This window comes from Euprymna scolopes, chromosome 13 (assembly GCF_053919585.1).
Source record: "Euprymna scolopes isolate OS-2025 chromosome 13, ASM5391958v1, whole genome shotgun sequence".
Classification (NCBI taxonomy): domain Eukaryota; kingdom Metazoa; phylum Mollusca; class Cephalopoda; order Sepiida; family Sepiolidae; genus Euprymna; species Euprymna scolopes.
The window spans coordinates 131,996,759-132,018,411 of NC_136494.1; the positions used below are offsets into that span (position 1 = coordinate 131,996,759).

Consider the following 21,653-nt stretch of genomic DNA (forward strand, 5'->3'; position numbering starts at 1 on the left):
TGTAATTCCCCAGAGAGATGTTCCATCCCTTTTGTTGTAAGGATATATTTGTTGATAAAATGTTATGGTCTTGTTGAAACTGCAAATATATGCAATGTATATTTGTAAAAAGTTATACACACCACTACAAAGAACAGCATGAAACACGTAGACGAAGCAAAGAAACTCACTATATACCCAACTCATTATATACATGTACATATATATAGACCCCACTATCTAACAAGTCGAGCTATACCTCTATCTCTACAATTATATAAATGCAACTTTGTGTGTGTGTGTGTGTGTGTGTGTGTTAGTTCGTTCCTTATTGACTCCGAAACGGCTGAACAGTTTTTATTTAAAATTTACAGAACTTTAGTGTATAAGTCTGGAAGTGATCTTAGTTAAGTTTTGTCTCAGAATATCCCTGATAATTATCGATGACAATAAAAATATAGGAGTGTGAAATATTCATTGATCATCATTCAATCCTGGGCAACGTCGGGTCTCCCTGTTAGTAACTAAATAAAATCATATCAAAAAATATGAAAACAAAATATATCATAAAATCAGAACAGCCTATGTGAACTATTTGTGTTTAGATGTTAGTAGACCTTCATGACCATAGAGATATACTCAAATTGAAACACAGGTTAGTCCGGCTAATATAAGTATGTAATATGTTATAATATAAGTGTACATATATAAAACAGTAATATAGATACAAGATGTGTTTGAAAAGAAACAGAACTGTTTGGACTGCACGAGCTATGGGTTAAGAGGGATTAGAAAATTTCGTAATCTGAAAATAATAGGTTTCTATGTTAGTTTTCTGCAACCATTGGATATTTTTCATATGATTTTCCTTGCATCTCTTCTGTCATCATGAAGATGCATCTGTTCACAATGCCATAATCATCACAATTCTTGGCTGACAAGAACATCACTAGACTGGAACAACTTCCCTGTTCACATAATCTTGCTCCATGTTACATTTTTTACCCCAAGTTCAAGATTATTATCAAGGTGACTCGTTCTAAAAGTGTGGAGGCTATCTGGATGTTTGTAGCTGTATAAGTTAGGAACATCACAAAAGAATTCTTTCCAGCAGAGCATAAAAGTAATATGCATTAGACTCGGGGAGAATTACATTGAAGGGGAAACCATGGGGGTGGTTTTTTAAAATTGAGATGAATTTCTTGTGGCATCAAACCCATTATTTTGTAGACACACTCTATCTTTATTCATTCTTATTTTATACTTACCTATGGTGTTCCCCACACACTTGATTACATTTCTTGTCAGACCACCAATGGGCAAAACATGGAAATATTCAATGTAGTTTGTGTCGACAATGCTAGGATGGAAAATAATCTGAAAAAAAAAAAAATAAATAAAATTGATTATTTGAAACTGAAAACGGATACAGTGACACGAATAAATGTCCGAATTTTTACATATTCTAACAAATCATCAAGGCCAGATACAACTAGAAGACAAAGCTTAGCAAAATTTTCAGTTGGATGATGGAAAAAGTCTATGAAAGGATTGAGAACTATTATTATTAAAGGATGACTACAGATAGTTGACCTTAGACTTGAAAACGACCATATTAGTCTGTAGATAAACATGCCTGCAGTAACGTGTTTCACAGGTAAAAAGTCATTAGAAAGGAACTAAGTTCACGGAAGTTCCATTTGATTTTAATTACACAGAAGAAAGAGTTCTTTGCAGTGTTGGGAGACAGATGAAGGTTTTTTGGTGGGAGAGGCAGATCTTGAAGCTCAGTTGAGTCCTTACCATAGAAATACTGATAGATTGGATTTATGTTTGTAATGAATGAAATGATATTTATAACATGTATTTACATGTACAAATATTTAGCGTTTCACTTGTTGTTCTTGAAAACTAAGACTATCTCGTTTATTGTTTAACACTAGATTGAAAATTATTTGAATTAAATTTAAAAGACTAAATCATCAGATTCAGTATAATGCCAATTTTACATATAGGAATGCATTGGACGACTTTAAGAAATTGACTTCCAAGCTAATCCATCTTTGGTCAGGTATTTATTTATCCCTCAAGTCAATATTTATCATTTCTGTCCATGTTTTACTTGACCTAACCCTATGAATTTAACCTATATATATATATATATATATATATATATATATATATATAGTGACCTACAAACTTTCATCTATTCTTTAAAACGTGACCATACCATCAAAGTCTACCTTTCTGCAAAGATCTCCTCATACTATTTAGATTTAATCTCCCTTTGACAAATCTTCAAGACACATTACATATTATTTCTCTCTATACAATGCATGTTCTCAACCCCTCACTTCCCTTTCATATAGCATTATACTGCATACATACGCCTGATAAACTTTTCCTTTGTCAACAATGGCAATGCTCTGCTGGTTAAATGAAGAAACGTTCATAAGGCATGAATGTTAAACACGAATGACGATTCTGCAAACAGATGAGGACATTTTAAGTGGACTATTGTATCAGAGAAAATAAAACTGTCCACATTTTAGACACTAAGGACGAAACGAATTCCTGCAGGCTACAAGCAATGTTATACCATCTGATATCTCTTAGCAGATAAAGGGTAGAAAAAACGAAAGTGAACAACGGGAAACAATTAAAAAACATTTTCTTTTAAACTTCAAAAAACTCACGAAAGACAAAAAAGGAAAAAATAACACTCAAAGACAAAACACATGAGATTCATATGAGCATACTTGCAAAAGAAAAACTAAAAGATATCACTAGAGAAATTCACAGGAAAAAATAATGTATACACAAAAAGATTCTATTTGTTATTTAGAATGTTTTTATTTAAAATACTTATTATACATCACAACAAAATATTCATAATATATTTCATATATAATTTAAAAAACACAAAGATCTATTAATATATCAATGGTGCAAGACTACGAATACTTTTTATTTTTATTAATGCTAACATCTTTGAATACAGGAAACAAGAATCGTTATGAATTCATAGAAAAATCATCCTTTTCTATTTAGCAAACAATTACTTTGGCTCTTATTAAGATATACATAATGTTCACCTTATATGTACTTATTTTTCTGATGATCAGTGCTCATATATATCAACAAAAGAAGCTGTAACCTCTTCAGGGAAAAACTTAGTTGTATTCCACCTTTCAATATTATAATCTGTATTATAAGGCGTTTACTTTTCTTTTTAACTCCATATGTAAGTCATAACATCCTGTTACTATATGTCACAAACAAACGATCTTATTAATTGAGATTGTCGGACTGACTTCCTCATCTTGGTTGTTATTGTCACAACGTTTCAGCCGTTTTGCCCTCCGGCCTTCGTCAGATGTTTTGTATCGAACTGGGGAACCGTTTGTTAGGAGTCTCAAACCCAACCCTTTATTATTATTACGGGGGTACCGTGTTCGGACTCCAGCTAGGCTTTGGGACATAGTTGCTGATTCTCTGTTTTGAATGTTACTTTTGCACTGCCTTCGTTCAGGATTGAACTCAGCACCTTTGGGTAACTGTAAACTTTGATACAACGTCTAGGACCACTCGGCCATATGTCACTAGGATAATTCTTAGTTGGTTTTTGTTAATGTTAAACCTATGTTGTTATTCAAGGTTTTCTCTCTCTATCAGAGGTGTCCAAATTGCATTCAGCTCTATGCTTGGTTTGCTCAGTAGGTTGTTATGTCCGAGCATGTGAGCTGTTTCTTTAAGTTTTCTCACTTTCCAGTGGGTGTCTCTGTTTATTATTTTTACTTCATCCCATAGGGGGCGATGGTCCCCTCTCTCTATCCAGACATGGTTGGCTATACCAGATTTTTCCGTCTCCCCAGTTCGATACAAAACACGATTTCAATGTATGAGGTTCCGCCAAAACAACTAAGTTGTTCAGAAATCCACACAGATGATTTTTTTTTATTTATTTTATTTTTATTCTATTTTCACCCCAAACAAGGCACAGTGCCACTTTGAAGCAGGGGGCTACTATTAGGGAATTAATTAGCGGGGTCATTATGAAGGATTTATTTATAGTGGTGAAGACCGTAGAACCAACCACACATTTTGGTACAACAGCTAATCTTCTTCGGTTTAATAGCTAATACAGGACAGAACAGACAGTAGACCTCAGGTTTTTACCTGTTATCCTTCTTCTAGATGCATGTTTTAATGAGAACTGGGGGTGCATCTCTTCTCTTGCAATGAATTAAAGCGCCTCCAGATACTAACCTGGAGATTTCTATGTTTTAGCACAGTACATACAACGCCTAGTCTTTCAAAATGGTCAGTTTCATTGCTGCTTAACTTCAGTGATATGGTGAGTACTCGTGTGCCAACATGACTCTGCCATATATATATATATATATATATATATATATAGTTAGCGGAAGTTTAAACAAACTAAGTTTATATTGCTCCCCACACCCAAAATGACAATGTTATTTTAAGTGAAAGGTAGACATATTTAAAGAAAAGTAGACTGCACTATTTGAAATGGATATAAATCCTAGAGTAATCATTCAGTTTAAAAATGACAAGATTTTTTTACATTTTTCGAGCAAATCATTCGAGCATCGATAAACTGGCATTTTAAATCTATATATATATATATATTATTCGCATTCAAACATGACTAGTTTCTTCTCGGATATTATTTTGTGAAATTTGTTTTTAGATGTGATTGAAGAGAAAATGAAAATGTTATTTCCATGTTCAATAATGAAACACACAGCCTTTTGATTATTGACTCTTGTGCTTAATACATTCCTATCTCCACCGCTTCGCATTCTATTCATGCGTTTAGAATTGAGACTTTTCCATTTGGTAATAAGTAATAAACAATTGCAAAGTCACACGTGGCTTTACAACAACCAACATTATCTATATTATGTGTTTCTTTGTGCCTCTGTCTGTCCGTTACAATTTTTCTCAGAAACTACTGGTGATCTGGCTAAAATTTTGTATGGATCTTTATTCGTTGGATGTCATTAGCGTTTGAACAATCTCACTTTTTAACGTGGGTATGAAATATGATAAAGTATGGACTGCTTTAATATATAATTAATTCGATCAAATAGATATATTATTATGTTAATCAAATAAATATATTATTATATCGATCAAATAGATATATTATTATAGCAATCAAAAAGATATATTACATCAATCAAATAGATATTATATCGATCAAATATATCTATATAAATAAAACAATAGAAATATGCGTGTATAAATAATTAACTAGTAAACACTAAAATTAACAGAAAATAGTAATTATACACCAATGATGATTTATAACGAGTAACATCTTTGCTTGGGTTGATGAATAACGCGCACAGACATATATTGGCAAGTTGAAATCCGAAATGTTCATTTGAACTGGCCGACATGTTTTTACCTCTTTCTGCGCATGCTCACCTAAAATGCATTTGTTCAAGTCTTTTAATATTTAGACTTTGTTATGTTTCTCTCGATAAAAACATCGATAGAGAACGTTGAATGGTTTGGTTTCGATTCTAGCTGATGACACCAAGTTATTTTATCTTTTTACTTTTGCCATTACGTCTTTGCATTGAGAAATGCGAATATCTGCATGATTTTAAATACATTTAAACGTATTTTACAACAAGCGCAATCAAAATATTTATTTATAGACTTGGAAAATAAAACTTCTTTTTAATTTCTTACAACGAAGGCAAAATTCAATGAAAAATTTCATACTATTCCTAAGTTAATCCTTCACGACAGGGGACAAATTCTAAGTACAGTTTTTATAGAAAAGCCTAATTGGGCTAATGTCAGCATCCTATGTTTCTTTCCTTCTTTCTTTTTTTCCAAGTAATACATAAATATTGCTCGAGATTCTGAAATTGAAAATATTTATAGTCTGGCTTAACTTTGTGTTTAATGCAAGTGCATACTTTATGGATATAAAAATTGTGATGTGAGTGATAAAAATCATGAATCAGTATACAAAGCTTAACTGGAATAGCCTATGTTGCTAGAAGCAGCAGCAGCTGTTAGGTGATGGTGGCTAAGTAGTTAACAACACATACTTACAACTTGGATATGCCATGTCCGAATCCAGTTCGTTTGCAAAAAATATTTTGCTTAAAGATGTTGGAAACCTTCATATGGTCCCTATTGTAAGTACCCCTAAGGTCAAAATATAGGTTTTATTCACTTTAGTTTTATCAAAAAAAGGGGGTGGAACTCTTCCATGAAAATTCAGATACCTCCGACTTTTGTGAAAGTTTAACAATTGGTATTAAACATTAATCGAGTACACTGTAGCATTTGAAACCGTTTTTAGGAGTATAATCTTGGCACAGACTTTCACTTGAAATTTCAATATGTCCATGAGACATTAATTAAACAAGATTCTCTGAATTTCAATTACTTCTTTTTATAGTTTCCACAATAAAAATAATAATGGATTTCAATTAAAATTAGAATAAGGATTCTAGCCATACGGTTTAGAATCATTATATGTTAATTTTAATTTTTGCAAGGAGACATGAAAGTGATGCAAAACAATTCTGTTAGATGGATTTATTTTATCCGTTCTATAACAGGTATTATTTTATGAAATTAATTTTCTTTAATCCGAAATTCAATTTCTTGTAGTAAGCACTTTAGGAATTCTGTCGCAAATGAAGAGCTATCAATTTTTGTTTAAAAAAAAATTAATTAAATGCCCAACTCGAATGTATAAAATTATTTTTTAATCGAAATTTAAAATGAGATTAATTAAAAAATGTCAAAGGAGGCTCAATATGATTTGAAGATGGCAATGGCTAATTTCATAATACTCGACAGTGTCCATTGCAATGTTGTAGATGTTGTTAAAGTTGGACAATAAAAATATGTTTTGTAAGTTCACTACAGATTACTCAGAATTTTTTACACTACAAAAGACGAGTTGCCAGGGTCCCAATTTCTATTTGAGGAATTGACAATTATTTTAAAAGAACCAAATCACAAGTAATGTGATTCCGATAAAAAAGCAAAACCATGCTATAATAAGCTGTGAATATTGTCAATGTTTTATGTTCAAACTAGGGAATCTGGCCAAAAGAAAGACATTTTCATACATAAAATGCTAAATATAAACTACTCCATTTCTAGCTACATTGATTAATGGCAAAATAATTTGTCCATATCGGATTTGAAAATTACCATGTTGTAATTAGCAAGGAAGTAGCTCTAAAGTATTGTGTTCCTTGCAAAGGAGCTCTGTCCATCCGAGACCAGACACATAAACGGAGAAAGAAAATATTTTTTTCTGTTTATGGTGAAGTATGTGTTCTTGCTATGAATATTTTATGAGGAACCAAAAACTGAAGCACAATCAAGCCTCTTCCATGGAATGAGATTGGTCAGTTGATTATTTTTATTATTTTACAATGTTAATTAATCGTTAATATTGGATGAAAAATAAAAATATACTAAGTTAGTCCTTTTATTAATAACGATGACTGATTATAGTCAGACTATAAAGCAAAATTATTTATTCATGTTTACCTTAATACTTTTTTCACAGAAATCGCTTCAGACAAGGTATGAAACCACTTGATGTAAGGGGCTAACAAGAATGTAAGATAATTACAAGACAGGATATACTTATATAGCCTGGAAAAGACTAAAGCTGCATGTAGGAGAAAGACAGCAAGACGAGAGCTCCACAAGAAGCTGTATGACAATGAGGTATCAAAACAGCAAATTGATGGAGACCACTAGATCAATGAGTCAAACGAGCTGGAACAAAGGAAACAGGGAATAGATCAGACAATTTGGAAGAACACCTGTCATAATAGTATTTAGAGGAAAAGATTTGGACTAGCAACATCACGCCTGAAAAAGAGAGGTTGCAAAGATGAAAGGTCACAGCAACTTAAATTAACAACATGCTAAGTATGGATAAAATAAATTTGACTGTTTATTTTTTTTCATTGCATGTAAACGTTTAAATATTTGAGATTTTATAAAATAAGCACACATTCGTTAAATGCAGTAAGTTTAGAATGGGGCAAAGTAAGGATATCATGGCTTAATAATTACATATTATCAAGACAACACAAATTAGTCAAAAGCAAGTATGAACAAACTTGAGGTATTCATTCATGGTCACTGCCTATACCACATTCTCCATGTCTACTGGCAATAGTTTTTCCCAAACAGTACAAATTCTCACTCGCTGCAAAATCCACTTCCTCCAAAAAAATCTCTCCTGGCCAGATGCCTTTGTTGGTTCAACCATACTTTTCGACGACACCCAGGTCACTTCATCCATGAAGTCATCAATACAGCACTTCCAGGCTGGAAGACACATCGCAATTGCCAACTCAAAACCTGGCTCAGGACGGTTAAGTAGTCCTCACCTTTTTGGAGTCAATTGCTGGAACTGTAAATGGTTTGCATTCATCACGGAAGCAACCTTGAATCACTATGCCTGGTCAACCAGTGATAAACTTGAAAGAGCTGATCCAACAGATGCAGGATGAATGCTACAACCATTACCAAACAAATACTGTGCTCCTCAGCATATTTTATCTTCAACTTTATTTAAAGAAGTCATAAACTACAAGTTTAATCCGATTTGATGAGTTATTCTATCGTGAATATTTATGTACCTATGCATTGGTTGGAATATTTTTAGAAATTAAGAAAATCATTCTTAAAATAAACGATTTAAGTCGTTCTCTTATGATTGAATATTTAAATTCAAGGCAACTGTAAACATCACAAATGTTATTTGTGAATCAATGTAAATGCCTTTAATCACTCAAGACTTTGTTCATAAAACTCCAAGACAGATATTATCTATCTAACATTTTAAAGTTAATTTTTTTTATATAACAGATAATGTTCTTGTATATTTTCGTTCCAATCGAATTTCATTTTTTTTAGTTTTCTTCAAATTTCAGCAATGCAACATCCAGCCTTTCACAGAAATTAGTTTAAGTCAACCACATAAAATAATGAAAACATTTCATTTCACAAAATTCAAGGCCAGAAGAGGACATGTTTGTTCATATTTTTGGTTATAAACACGGAAATTGAATTATGCTAAATATATTGTATATTTTACAATGAAAATAAAAGTGATTATATACTTGCATTAATGTAATAAAGATAAATGATGATGTTCAGAAATATTTTACCATTTTTTAAATTAAATGATGAAATTGATTTTCTAAAATGATAATTGGCAAAATCGAAATATTTCAAGAAATTCTACAACAAAGGAATTGAAAATGTTGCAGTTGTTACCTTGCATTTCATTTGCCCTTCCTCTCATTATCTAAAACAATTCTGGTGCTATCAGATGAGGCTGTCTGGAGATATTGGCTTCCTGAGACGAAATGCACCTAACATTGATGCTTTTTTTATTTATTCTACTTCTTTTTGCACAACTTAATTAGGTTCTGCAAAATCAAAAACAACCCACCTTTTTCCACCCTTTTCTTTCTTCCCATTTCCTCTTTCTATCTCTCCCACTTCCTGACTGATTTCCTAACATAAAATGTACCAAACATGTACCAAATCTGACATCAAAATCTGACCCTCAAAATCGTCATTGGCATGAAATATGTGCCTACATTAAAGATAGCTTTCCATGTGGTAGGAACATCTCCAGAGAAGATCCGAATTTTCCCTACCTGTGCTTCAGAGTAACTCTTGCTCACAACACTGCATTCATATTTGCTCTCTATCAACCCCACAACAGGGGAGTTTCTATCATTGAAAATATCTCAGAAAAAATTAACCATATTCTGTTTACCCATCCTTCAGCTAATATCCATGTTTGCGAAGACTTCAATGTTCACAACGTTGAATGGCTAGTCCACTAGACGGATGATGAGGGGGGTTACTGCCATGATTTCTCGATTGCCTATAATCTGACGCAAATTGTTCACAAACCCACCCATATGCCTGATTCCGACAGACAATATGCAAGTCTCCTTGACCTGTTTCTTACAACTTGTCCTGGCATGTGCTCATTCTCCATTCTGTCGCCATTGGGATCTTCTGATCACTCAGTTGTCTCAGTTAAGAAACAAAACGATAAAGACAAGTCCTTTGATATACCTCTCTATCGTACTCTGTATAGATACTCTATGGCTGATTGGGATGATTTCCGAACTTGTATATCAACTAAACCTCTGCGCTCCATGTTCAAAAAGAATGTGTCCTCTATAGCATCAAACCTGACTGAATGGTTAACTGCAGGTATAGATCGCTTCATACCCTCAAAAAAATTCTAGGTAAAACCCAGCAGCCAGCTGTGGTTCATTCTAGAATGCTCTGTAGTCATTGCGCACAGAAATCACTATTTCCATTGTTTCTAGCATAATAGATGCTATGAAACTAAAGCCAGCTTAAGGACTACCAGCAAACATTGTAAAAAAGTAATAAAAAATGCAAGATATTTGTATGCTCAGTATAAGTTTAAAGTAAGTTACTGGAATCTGTGATAAACAGAGTGATAAACCACCTCAGCAAAAATAACCTGCTCAGTGACATGCAATATGTTTTTTTTGTTCTGCGAGATCTACGGCTGATGTACTAACTGTTATATCAAACAGGATTAGCGAATCGCTCGATGGAGGCTTTTTCTCTAGAGCAATAGTTCTAGACATATCAAAAGCTTTTGATATAGTGTAGCACAAAGACCTACTTCACAAGATTGCCAGCTATGGAATAGCTGGGAATGTCCTCTCAGTTATAAAATCCTTTCTCTCTGATAGACTAATAAATAAGAGTAGTGGTTGATGGGAAGAAATCAGAAAATAACTGTATTAACGCTGGTGTCCCTTCGGGTTCCATGCTTTGTCCAATCCTGTTCCTGATCTTCATCAATGATCTCCCATATCACATTCTAAGGTCATTTGTAGATATTTATATAGACAACAAACAATCTATGGCAACACTTCAAAGACCAGCAATGACAAAGATCTTTCTGATTCTCTTTCTTCTGATCTTGAGGACGTGGTGCAATGGGGGAAAAAAAGTGGTTGGTTAATTTCCATGCATCGAAAATCAAGCTTCTCTCCTTTCATCATAATCACTCTGATCCCCACCATGCCCCAATTGAAATAAATGGATCTAATCTTGGGGAAGCTTCATGTCTTGACAAACTTCTGGAACTAACCTTCACTCCTGATCTGAAATGGAACATGTACATCAAATCGGTTGCCAAGATCGCTGGAAAGATGGTTGGATCACTCTACCACTCCAGTAATTATCTCATTCCGGATGTGATTCTCTATCTGTATAAGAGCCAGGTGTGCCCTACAATGGAGTACTGTTGCCACATCTGGCCAGGAGCTGCTTGGCATTCCCTATCCTGCCTTGATAGAGTTCAAAACCGGCTTCAAAACTTAGATGATACCCTTTTTTCTTTCCTGTAGCATATTTCCGACAGAAGATGTGTTGCCAGCCTGTCTCTGCTTTACAGCTATGTTCATAGTAAGGGCTCATCTGAACTTCAATCTATAGTCCCCACTTGTCAAACTTTCACAAAAACACTTGAGTAGCTAAAACCACTATACATGATTTTCCCCACTCTTTATCTGTGCCGAAATGTAGATCTAGATTCCATGAACAGAGCCTATTTTCCATTACTATTGGAGTAGAAGGCTTTCTTAAAGCTAGAGATCTCTACTGTGTAAGGGTGTGATTTAGCTGCTTGTTGGGTTCATCGGGGGTATTTATGTTGAGGGGGTACAAGTGCTTGTAGTTTGTCAGAGTATTCACCATTAATATACTTGTAGAATAGGCAGAGGGATGCAACATTTCATCGATAGGACAGAGGCTGGAACCTAGATGACAGTTCAGGGTCTACCAGGTTGGCGAGTCTCTTTTGAACATTGTCCAGGAGTGAGAGACAAGTAGCAGATGCGCCATCCCAAATGTGACAACAGTACTCCATACATACCCATGTATGGAGTACTGTTGTCACCCCATCCGACCTCCGCATGACTTGTGTACTACACCCAAAAGGTATTTTCTCCCAGTCTTTATGGTAAGTTGAGTTCATTATAACCCATAAGGTGAATGGTGACCTTTAGAGACAGCCCGCCTTCTTCAAAGCAGCCTTGGCTTTCAATGTATGTGTTCCAATTCATGTTTCCAGTAAACATTAGGCCGAGAAGTTTAAAAGAAGTACTTTCAGGTACTGTGCTTTTGACTGTTGCTATTGGTGGTAGAGGTTTCTTGTAATTATTGAAAGAAACAAGCTTAGTCTTGGCAGCATTGAATGTGACCATCCATTTATGTCCCCATTCCACTACAGATTGGAGGTCTTACTCTGGTGTTTCCTCCATTTCCTTAGATATGTATTCATTTGTTTTCTCCTAGTGACTGTTATAGAGTGTGGTGTCATCAGCCAATATACCCATCTCAGAGACAATTTTACCAGGGCGGTCATTTATGAATATTAGGAATAATAAAGGTCCTAGGATAGACCCATGAGGTACTCCCACGTTTATATCATATTGTTTAGATGTATGGCCGTCGAAGACAACCTGGATTCTTCTCTTACTTAAGGATTTAATTACGTTATGTATTCTTTCTGTGATACCATATGATCTGATTTTCCTTAGAAGACCATTGTGCCATACCCTGTCAAAAGCCTTAGATATGTCGAGGGCTACCGCTCTACCCTCTCCGCTTTGTCCAGTGAACGGCATATACATTCAGAGATTACAGTTAGGATATCTGCTGTGGAACAGGCTTGCCTAAATCCATATTGATTGTCGGTCAGAAGTTTAGCAGCTGTAAGGTGATGGACTAGAACTTGATTAATTAAGGACTTAAATATTTTGGGGAAAAGCAAGAGGAGGCTAATCGGGCAATAATTTAATGGGTCAGTTCTTTTGCCAGAATTCTTGAAAATTGGTACCACAGAAGCAGTTTTCCAGCAGTTAGGAAAACAAGATTCATTAAGGCATTTGTTGAAAAGTTTGGAGAGAACTTGAGCAACCTAAGCGGAGTATTTTTTAATAGCACAGCCGGGATAAGATCAGGTTCACATGCTTTCGAGGTGTCTAGGTTATTTATGATACCATGCCCCTGAAAAGGGGTGATTTTCAGATCACCTAGTGTGGCGGCTATCCACAAAGGAAAGTAAGGAGGGAGTGGTTTGCTGATTCCAAACCGTCTGGCAAGCATTTCATCCTTCTTGGTTGTTGTACAAACAACCTCATGATTATCTTTACTGTGTTACTATTGTATCTCTTGTGGGTAATATAGGTTTGAGTTCCTCAATTTTCTTTGTTGCCAATGTTGTGGTCTTGTAAGGGTCCAGAAGAAAGACAACTTGGTAATTAGTGTAAACAAAACATATTGAGCAGAAAAGTAAATGCAACAAATAAATAATGTGGTTATACCCCATCCGACCTCCGCATGACTTGTGTACTACAACCAAAAGGTATTTTCTCCCAGTCTTTATGGTAAGTTGAGTTCATTATAACCGATAAGGTGAACACACTACAATGTATTAATGAACTTTTCAGATTTGCATAAATCCACATATTAAAGAAAACATGAGTAACAGTACTTTGCTAATGTGCAATATCGTCTAATAAGACTTTCAAATTCAAATCTAGAAAGTACATTTTCTTGACACAAGTAGTTTTCTATATTTATACTCAAGGCTACCCAACTGAAAGAATCTAATATTTAATTTTCCGAACATAACTAATTTTATGGGGTTGAACAATTATTTACAATTTAAAAAAAAAAAAAAAAAAGCGTTTGTAAATTATTTTCTATTTCCTTTTGAAAAATATTTTCCCAAGTGTTATACCGGCCTTCCTTGAACAGAGGAATTTACACCGATTAGCACTATAAATAGCGCTTATAATTCCAACACCGGTGAGAGAGATGCGACTAGACTTCAACTGCTAGCCGAGTGTCCAGCAGATATACACGCTTTCCCATCTTTATACATTCCCAGCCAGTCTGAATGATCGGCCCATCATCGGCCCATTACATAACCAACGATCAGCCGACAAACACTGTAATGGGCTGATGATGGGCCGATCATTCAGGCTGGCTGGAATTATTGTTAATACACTTGTTCCTTAACCGAATCTTGAATTGATTGTTCTTATTTTCACTGTTGTTTCACGACACAACAGATTGGCGACAAGGAATCGAAATGACGATCACTGCAGAGAATCACCAAAAGTGATTGAAATAAAGATTCGTAAAATCATTACAGCAGAACATCATTTCAACAGATATTTGGATACGCAAGGATTAACAGCAAATTAATTACTACAAGGATAATTTGGCGACGGAAAAAAACTTGCTATTGCTAACAAAATCTACAGCGAAAAACGCGAATGTTGTCAATTGTTTAATAATTGAACACACTTACCAAGTGTTTTAGAAAGGAAAAAAGGGTTCATTTTTTCTTCACCAGAAGCCATTTTTCCTACAGTAAGAATTTTCTTCTGCAAAGTTAAATGTCCAAAACCAACTAGTAAATACCATGTAAGCTTATCGTTATTTTGATATTTGGGATTTGAAGAAAAAAAGAAAACACACTTGAAAAAGAGACAGACGTGAAAAATAATTATTTGCGTACATCATTTGTGCTTAGCAAACACATAAAGAATCAAGTCATTTTTACAAAATGCAAAGAGGGTAAAAAAAAAACCCAAAAAACTAAAAGTTTCCCATACGAATTTGTTGTATATTTTTAAAGCGACAGATTTTATTTTTACTATGTAAAAAGGAATATTTATTTAATACAAGCATAAATTGTAAATTGAATTCGTATGATGGATACGAAATTCAAAGATTCACTGTTGAAATTGTTCCAATTCCAGGCAGAGCAAAATCTTGCATTGCAAAAGCAGCAAATTCAACAACAAGTAGAAAGAGAAGAGAGATTTAAACAAGAATTTGAAGAAAAAATGCTTCAACAACAGAAACGCTTCGAGGAAATATGGATGAAAACACAGGAGGAATAAAAAAAATTCTGGGGGCGACACAGTTAACTAAAGCGAACGATAATCATAACGCATTTTCTCAAACATCTGTGTGGGCTGCTATTGAAAATTTCAATTATAATCCAGAATACGATGTCACTTTCGTATGAGGATATTTTTATATCGGATTGCGGTACATGGTCAGATGCAAAAAAGTTTGCTAAGGAAATTGGGAACAGCCGAGCATACAAAGTTCGTGAATTTTATTCTCCCAAAAAAGACCAGTGAGTCGAGTTTCCAAGAAACAGTTATGCTACTTACAGAACTCTTTTCTGCAAAAACGTCTCCTTTCCATAGGCGATATAAATGTATTAATGTTACTAGAAGAGAGGAAGACGACTGCACTACTTATGCAAGTATAGTGAACAAGCATTACAACAATTTAAAATTGGAGGAATTATCAGCAGATAATTTTAAATGTTTAATATTTGTGCAAGGGCTGGTCTTAAATAAAGACACTGAAATCAGGCATCATGTTTTAAATTAACTCAAAAACGAACCAAATTTAAAACTACAAAACTTAGCGAAAGACTGAACAGTTCATTGCGTTGAAACAAGACAGTCGTGACATAGAGGAAAGCTGAGTGTCGCATATTAAAAAGATCCATCAAAAGAAAAATTCGACTTCAAAAAATAACCAGAGAAAGAAACAGGGAAAAGATCCACCTGGACCATGTTGGAGGTGTGGAAATAAACATTGGTACAATGAGTGTCCCTACAAATTCAAACAATGTGACAACTGCCACAAGAAATGGCATAAAGCATCGCATTGTAGAAAAAAATCTGGTAGAAAGACATCCATTAAACTTATAAAAATTGAACCTGAGAAACAAAATATCCGGAAATATGTACAGGTCAAAATGTTTTAAAAAAAAAGTAAGACAACAGCTGGATAGTGGGTCTGACATTTCCATTATTAATGTACAGACATATAAGAGGCTTGGGAGACCTACTATGATTAAATCACATAAAACAGTGAGAAGCGTCAGTGGCGAAAAATTATCTTCAAAGGAGAATTATTGACAAATATTTTTTTCCAGAACAGGGCCGAAAAAGCAAGAATTTTTGTTATGGGAAAATCAAACAACCTCTTTGGAACTGATCTGTTAGAAAAATCTAGACTATGGGATCTACCTTTAAGCTCATTTTGCCATAAGGTTGAGGATTCAAATGTGGAGGCAGAAAAACTTAAGAGGGAGTTAAAAGAGAATTTCCCAAATATATTTTCAGGCGGTTTGGGAAGGTGTACAAAAGCGGTAGCAAAATTTGACGTTGGTTGGTTGTTTTACGGCATATCAACCTTTTTCAGGTTATTTAATGCCAAATGTAGTTATTTTGATGGAACGATTTTTAATAGAGTATATTTGTTTTTTAAGTCGAATTCTGTTTAACCCATAGTTGGGAGCCTAACAGGTACTACCACTCCGGGTCAGAATGGACCTGGGAGCAATGGCAATTAAAGGGTGGCTCCACACTCCCCAAGGCCCGCAAGGTGGGGCCTCACCATCGGATATAGTTTTAGGTCATATCCAGGACCGTTGTATAAAGGGTTCTTTTTAAAAAATTTTATAAAGGCCAATTTTTTTAAGATATGAGAGTATGGTGTGGGGATTGTTTTTATCAAATAACACTTTAATATTGTTTCCTTTGTAGAATCGATTTCTTACTGTTACAAAATCAGTACATTCAATTAATGTGTTTGATTGTGAGTGGTGTTTGACAAGGTATACAGATGGGTTGGCTTTCTTTTTTTAGGAGATATGAGTGGGTTAAGTGAGTATGGCCTATTTTTATTCTTGTTAGTTTGACTTCTTTTCTGTTCAGTTTCGTATTTTGTTCTTGCTTTTTGATTTTTGGCATGATTTGGTGAAGTTTGTTGTTAGGGTGTTCATTCCAGTAGGTTTGACATTTCTGTTGTATATGCGTTGATACGTCTTTTTAGATCTATGTATGGAATTTTAAAATTTGCATCGATTGGGAGATTTAAGGCGTTTTTTGCTGCAGAATCTGCTACTTCAATACCTTTAATACCGGAATGGCTCGGTATCCAGCAGAAAATGCTTTTTTTTTTTCACCGTTTAATTCAGTTAATTTTTGGAGTAATTTTGCGATAAGGGGTCGTCTATCTTTCTATTTTTAATCGCTTTTAGAGCAGATTGGGAGTCTGAAAGCATTATAAATTTGTTTTTTGTTGTTATTGGAGACGAGTTCGAGAGTTAGGATTAGAGCATGTATTTCAGCACTGAAGATTGAGCTTTCTTTTGGGAGGTTTGATTGTTTTTTGATTGATTTATTGAGTATTGCTGCACTGGCTGCTGTGTTATTTTCTTTGATTTTATCGAGATTATCATGATAAGTTATCGGATGAGTATGTTTCTTTTCATATTTACTTAAACTTAGGTCGATGTTAGGAGATACGATTTTCCAGGGAGGGGTTTTGAGTAGGACACTTTCGTGAACTTTGGTTATGTGTAGACTTGCTTCTTTGGAAATCGATTTTATTCTAAGTCAAAAGGTTTTGATTGCATTTTTTTTTTGGTCGAAAAGGTGTTTACGGTTTGGATTTAAAGTGCGATTGTGTGCTGGGTTTGTGGGGTTGGCTGTAAGTTTTGTGTAGTATTTTAGACCAAGGTTTTGATTTCTAAGCATTGGAGGAGTTTCATGTGCTTCTGCATACAGGCTTTCTACAGGGGAGGTTGGAAATGCTCCTAGTGCTAGTCTTAGTCCGGAGTGGCATATTGTGTTGAGGGTTTTTAGATATGACTTTCTGGTGGATTGATATATGAAGCTACCATAATCTATTTTTGATCTAATTAATGCTCTATATAGTTTGAGTAGTGTGTTCTTGTCAGCTCCCCAGTCTGTATGAGCGATGACTCGTAGTTGTTGGTTGGTTGGTTGTATTTGTTTTACAGCATATCAACCCTTTTCGGGTTATTTAATGCCGAATCCAAAGATTTTGAAGAAAAATTTTTTTAATAGAATATATTTGTTGTTTTCACGTCAGTTTCTATTCAACCCATAGTTGGGACCCTAACAGGTACTACCACTCCGGGTCAAAGTGGACCTGGATGCAATGGTAATTAAAGGGTGGCTCCACACTCCCCCTTTAAAGTCATATCCAGGACCCCCATTGAGGGACTTTTACCCTGTGCAGGGGAGCAGTCAGCATATTCTAATGCCCCACCGACAGGGCCTCGTAGGAGTTGTAATGCTTTATTACATTTGGTTTTGATGAGATTGGTGTGTGGAATTAAATTTAGTTTTTTGTCAAAAATGATTCCCAGGTGCTTGTATTCATTTACAAATGGAATTTTTTCGCCTTCAATATGTAAGGTTGGGTCAGGGTGGAGTTTGCGTTGGTTACAGAAATGGATGCATTTTGTTTTAGTTTTGGAGAATTTGAAACCATTTTTAGTTGCCCATTTATTACTTTTATTTATGTTATGTTGTAGTTTCCTTTCAATAGTGTGAGTGTATTCAGATCTGTAGCTGATTGAGCAGTCATCTACATATAAGGAGCTATGTATACCAGGAGAGAGTTCTTTTATAATGTTATTGATTTTTATGTTAAAGATAGTTGTTGATAATATGCTGCCTTGGGGCACTCCTTGATTTTGTGGGTCTGATAAAGTTGAGTCTATGCGAACTTGTTAGGAAGTTTTTTATGAATTCAGGTAATCTGTCTCTTAGTCCGATGTTGTGGAGATCTTTTATGATATTGTGTTTCCAGGTAGTTTCATATGCTTTCTCAAGATCGAAAAACACAGATGTTACGTGTTCCTTATTAATAAAAGCTTCTCTGATATAATTTTCGAGGTTAGTGATGTGGTCTATACATCCTCGATTTTTTTGGTATCCACACTGGATTTCAGAAATTATTTTGTTGTCATCTAGATACCATATAAGACGGTAGTTAATCATTCTTTCGAACGTTTTGCATGGGCAGCTTGTGAGAGCTATTCATCTGTAGTTTTCTGGGTTTGATGTATCTTTCCCCAGTTTGGGTATTGGTAATATTGTTGCATTTTTCCATGAAGTTGAGAAATCTTTTTTTTCCTATATTTTATTATAAATTTGGAGGAGTTTTAATGATTCGGGTGGAATTTCTTTAAAGAAGCTGTAGTGCACTTCATCTGGTCATACAGCTGAGTTATGGGATTTTTCTATGGCGGTTTCTAGTTCATTGAGTGAGAAGGTTTCATTGTAAGGCTCTTGGTTTTTGGAGTTTATTTTGTATTTTTCTTCATGTTTCTTAAGCATTTGGAACTGTCTATTGTAGTGTTTTGATGATTAGTTTCCGGCAAAGGTTTTAGCTAGTGTGTTAGCAATATCTTTATCAGTTATTTTCTGTTTATTTGTGAGAAGGTGTTTGATTGGATTCGGATTATATTTTCCAGTTATTTTCCTAATCATTTCCCAGACGGTTTTGGGTTTAGTGGTGATGTTGATTTTGTTGACAAATTGTTGCCAGCAGGATCTTTTGGATTCTTTAATTGTTTTTCGAGTTTTAGCTCTTTTGTGTTTGTATTTTATTAAGTTGTTCGTTGTGGGTTGTTTTTTTTTTAATTTTCTTAAGGCTGCCTTTCTCTGTCTAATGGCCGTTTTACATTCTGGATTGAACCATGGTTTGTTTTTTTTTCCAGAAGGAGAATTTTTGGGTATGCATTTTTTGGCTATTGTTATGAGTACTTCCGTGAATTCTTCTATTGTTTGGATTTGATGTTCTGTTAATTTTAGTGTACAAAGTTCTTTAAATTCGGCCCAGTTGGCTTTGTTTGTGTTCCACCTGGGTATGTGGTTTTGGATGAAGTTACTGTAATTGATTATAATAGGGAAGTGATCACTTCCACAGGGTTCTTTGTAAGTGCTCCATGTATAATCCAAGAAGCTTGGTGGATCACACATGGTAAGATCAATGGCACTAGTTGATCCGTTTGTTGGATTTAAGTATGTGGGATTTTTTGATTGAGAAGGCACAAGTTATTTTTATTAATTAATTGTTCAATTTTGTTTCCTTTTGAGTTTGTGACTTCGCATCCCCATAACGTACTGTGGCAGTTAAAGTCTCCTAGAAGAATGAATGGTGAAGATAGTTGTTTTATTAAATTTTCTAGTTCATTTTCATTTATTGGTTCATGAGGAGGGAGGTATATTGAGCAGAGTGTGATTGTTTTGTGTAATGTGACTTGAGTTGTAATTGCTTGGAGATTTGTTTTGATGGAGAAATTGCTTTGAGGTATGTTATTCCTTACAAGAATTGAGGTGCCTCCATTAGCACGAAGGCCTGTGTTATGGAAATAGTTGTATTGTTCATGGTTTGGTGTTTTGAAACGGTTATTGCTTTGTAGAAAGGTTTCTTGTAAGCAAACAATGGCTGGGTTGAAGAGTGAGATAAGTATAAGAAGTTCATTATAGTTAGATCTTATTCCATGACAATTCCATTGGATAATTTGTGTTTGTGGAGAAATGCGTGACTTACCTGGATAGACCACGTGCGGGTCGGTCACCAAAAATAAATAAAAAGAAAGAAAAGAAATGGTCAAGACTCTTATTTATAGAGTAGTGATCACGTGAGTTAGAAGAATATGCAAATAGAGGTGAACGATTTTGCGATATAAAAAGCCTGTGTTGTTAAGAGGAGGGGCAGACTGTTGGCAGAAGTCAGTGCTGTCAGACGTGCTTTAGAGTTTTGTTATTATATGCTGTGTTCGATTGTTGGGAGAGAGAAAAGAGAAGAGGAGGAACCAAGAAGACATTCTGCAGATACTTGACTTTGTGTTGGTTTTAAGCTATCTCGGCGCTTGGTGTGCAGTTACTAACAATGGACAGATTCGACATTCGCTTAATACCCGAGTTCGACGGATCTACCACTGGACCGGCTGTCGTTGAATGGATTGAAAAGGCAGAGAAAATCTGTAAACTGTGCAAAATTAAAGAACCAGCCACAGTTATCCCTTTGAGGCTAACCGGAGGGGCCTATGCAGTCTACCAACAACTCGGGGATGAACCAGACTGGGATGAAATCAAGCAGAGCCTGTATACAGCGTTTGGTACAGATCCATTTGTTGCGTGGCAACAGTTCACGAGCCGGACACTTCAACCCAAGGAAACAGTCGACGTGTACCTAGCCGACCTGCGAAAATTATCTGTACCGTTTGGTGGGGTCAACGATAAAATATTAAGCTGTGCTTTTTTGGTGGGCCTACCCGAGGAGGTCAGTAAACTGTTGCGGGCATCATCAAGAATCGATGAATTGTCAACTGATGAGTTATTGGCCCGAGCTCGAAACATCTGTAAGGAACAGGAACCAATTGCAGCAGCAGCTCGTTTTCGACATGGAGGCAATGTGGACTCTCTTCCAGATAGTAATAAGCATGCCACCCCAGTGTGCTATAAATGTGGGGAGGCCAATCATTTTGCTAAAGAGTGCCGGAGTGATAGGAGAGGTGTATATCCACAATCAAAGAGACCAGTGCAATGCTATCGCTGCAATAAGTTTGGGCACATATTTCGCAACTGTTCGGGAAACGAAGTTGGGGGCAAGGTACTATCGCTACCCTTGCCCCCTGCCAACCAATAAACACAGGATTGCCTGTCATTAGCGTTAAACTTGATGATGTGCAGTGT

The 21,653-nt window shown here is 35.2% G+C and overlaps 1 protein-coding gene across 1 annotated transcript in view; it reads right to left on the bottom strand.

Annotated features, from left to right (window-relative positions):
* LOC145292193 (cilia- and flagella-associated protein 65-like) overlaps positions 1–21,653 on the bottom strand; it is a 2,765,874-nt gene that overhangs the window by 2,456,814 nt on the left and 287,407 nt on the right. The window contains exon 9 of the mRNA XM_080138498.1: positions 1,248–1,356. Within this exon, the coding sequence (XP_079994624.1) occupies positions 1,248–1,356 (109 nt within the window). The remainder of the gene's footprint in view (positions 1–1,247; positions 1,357–21,653) is intronic.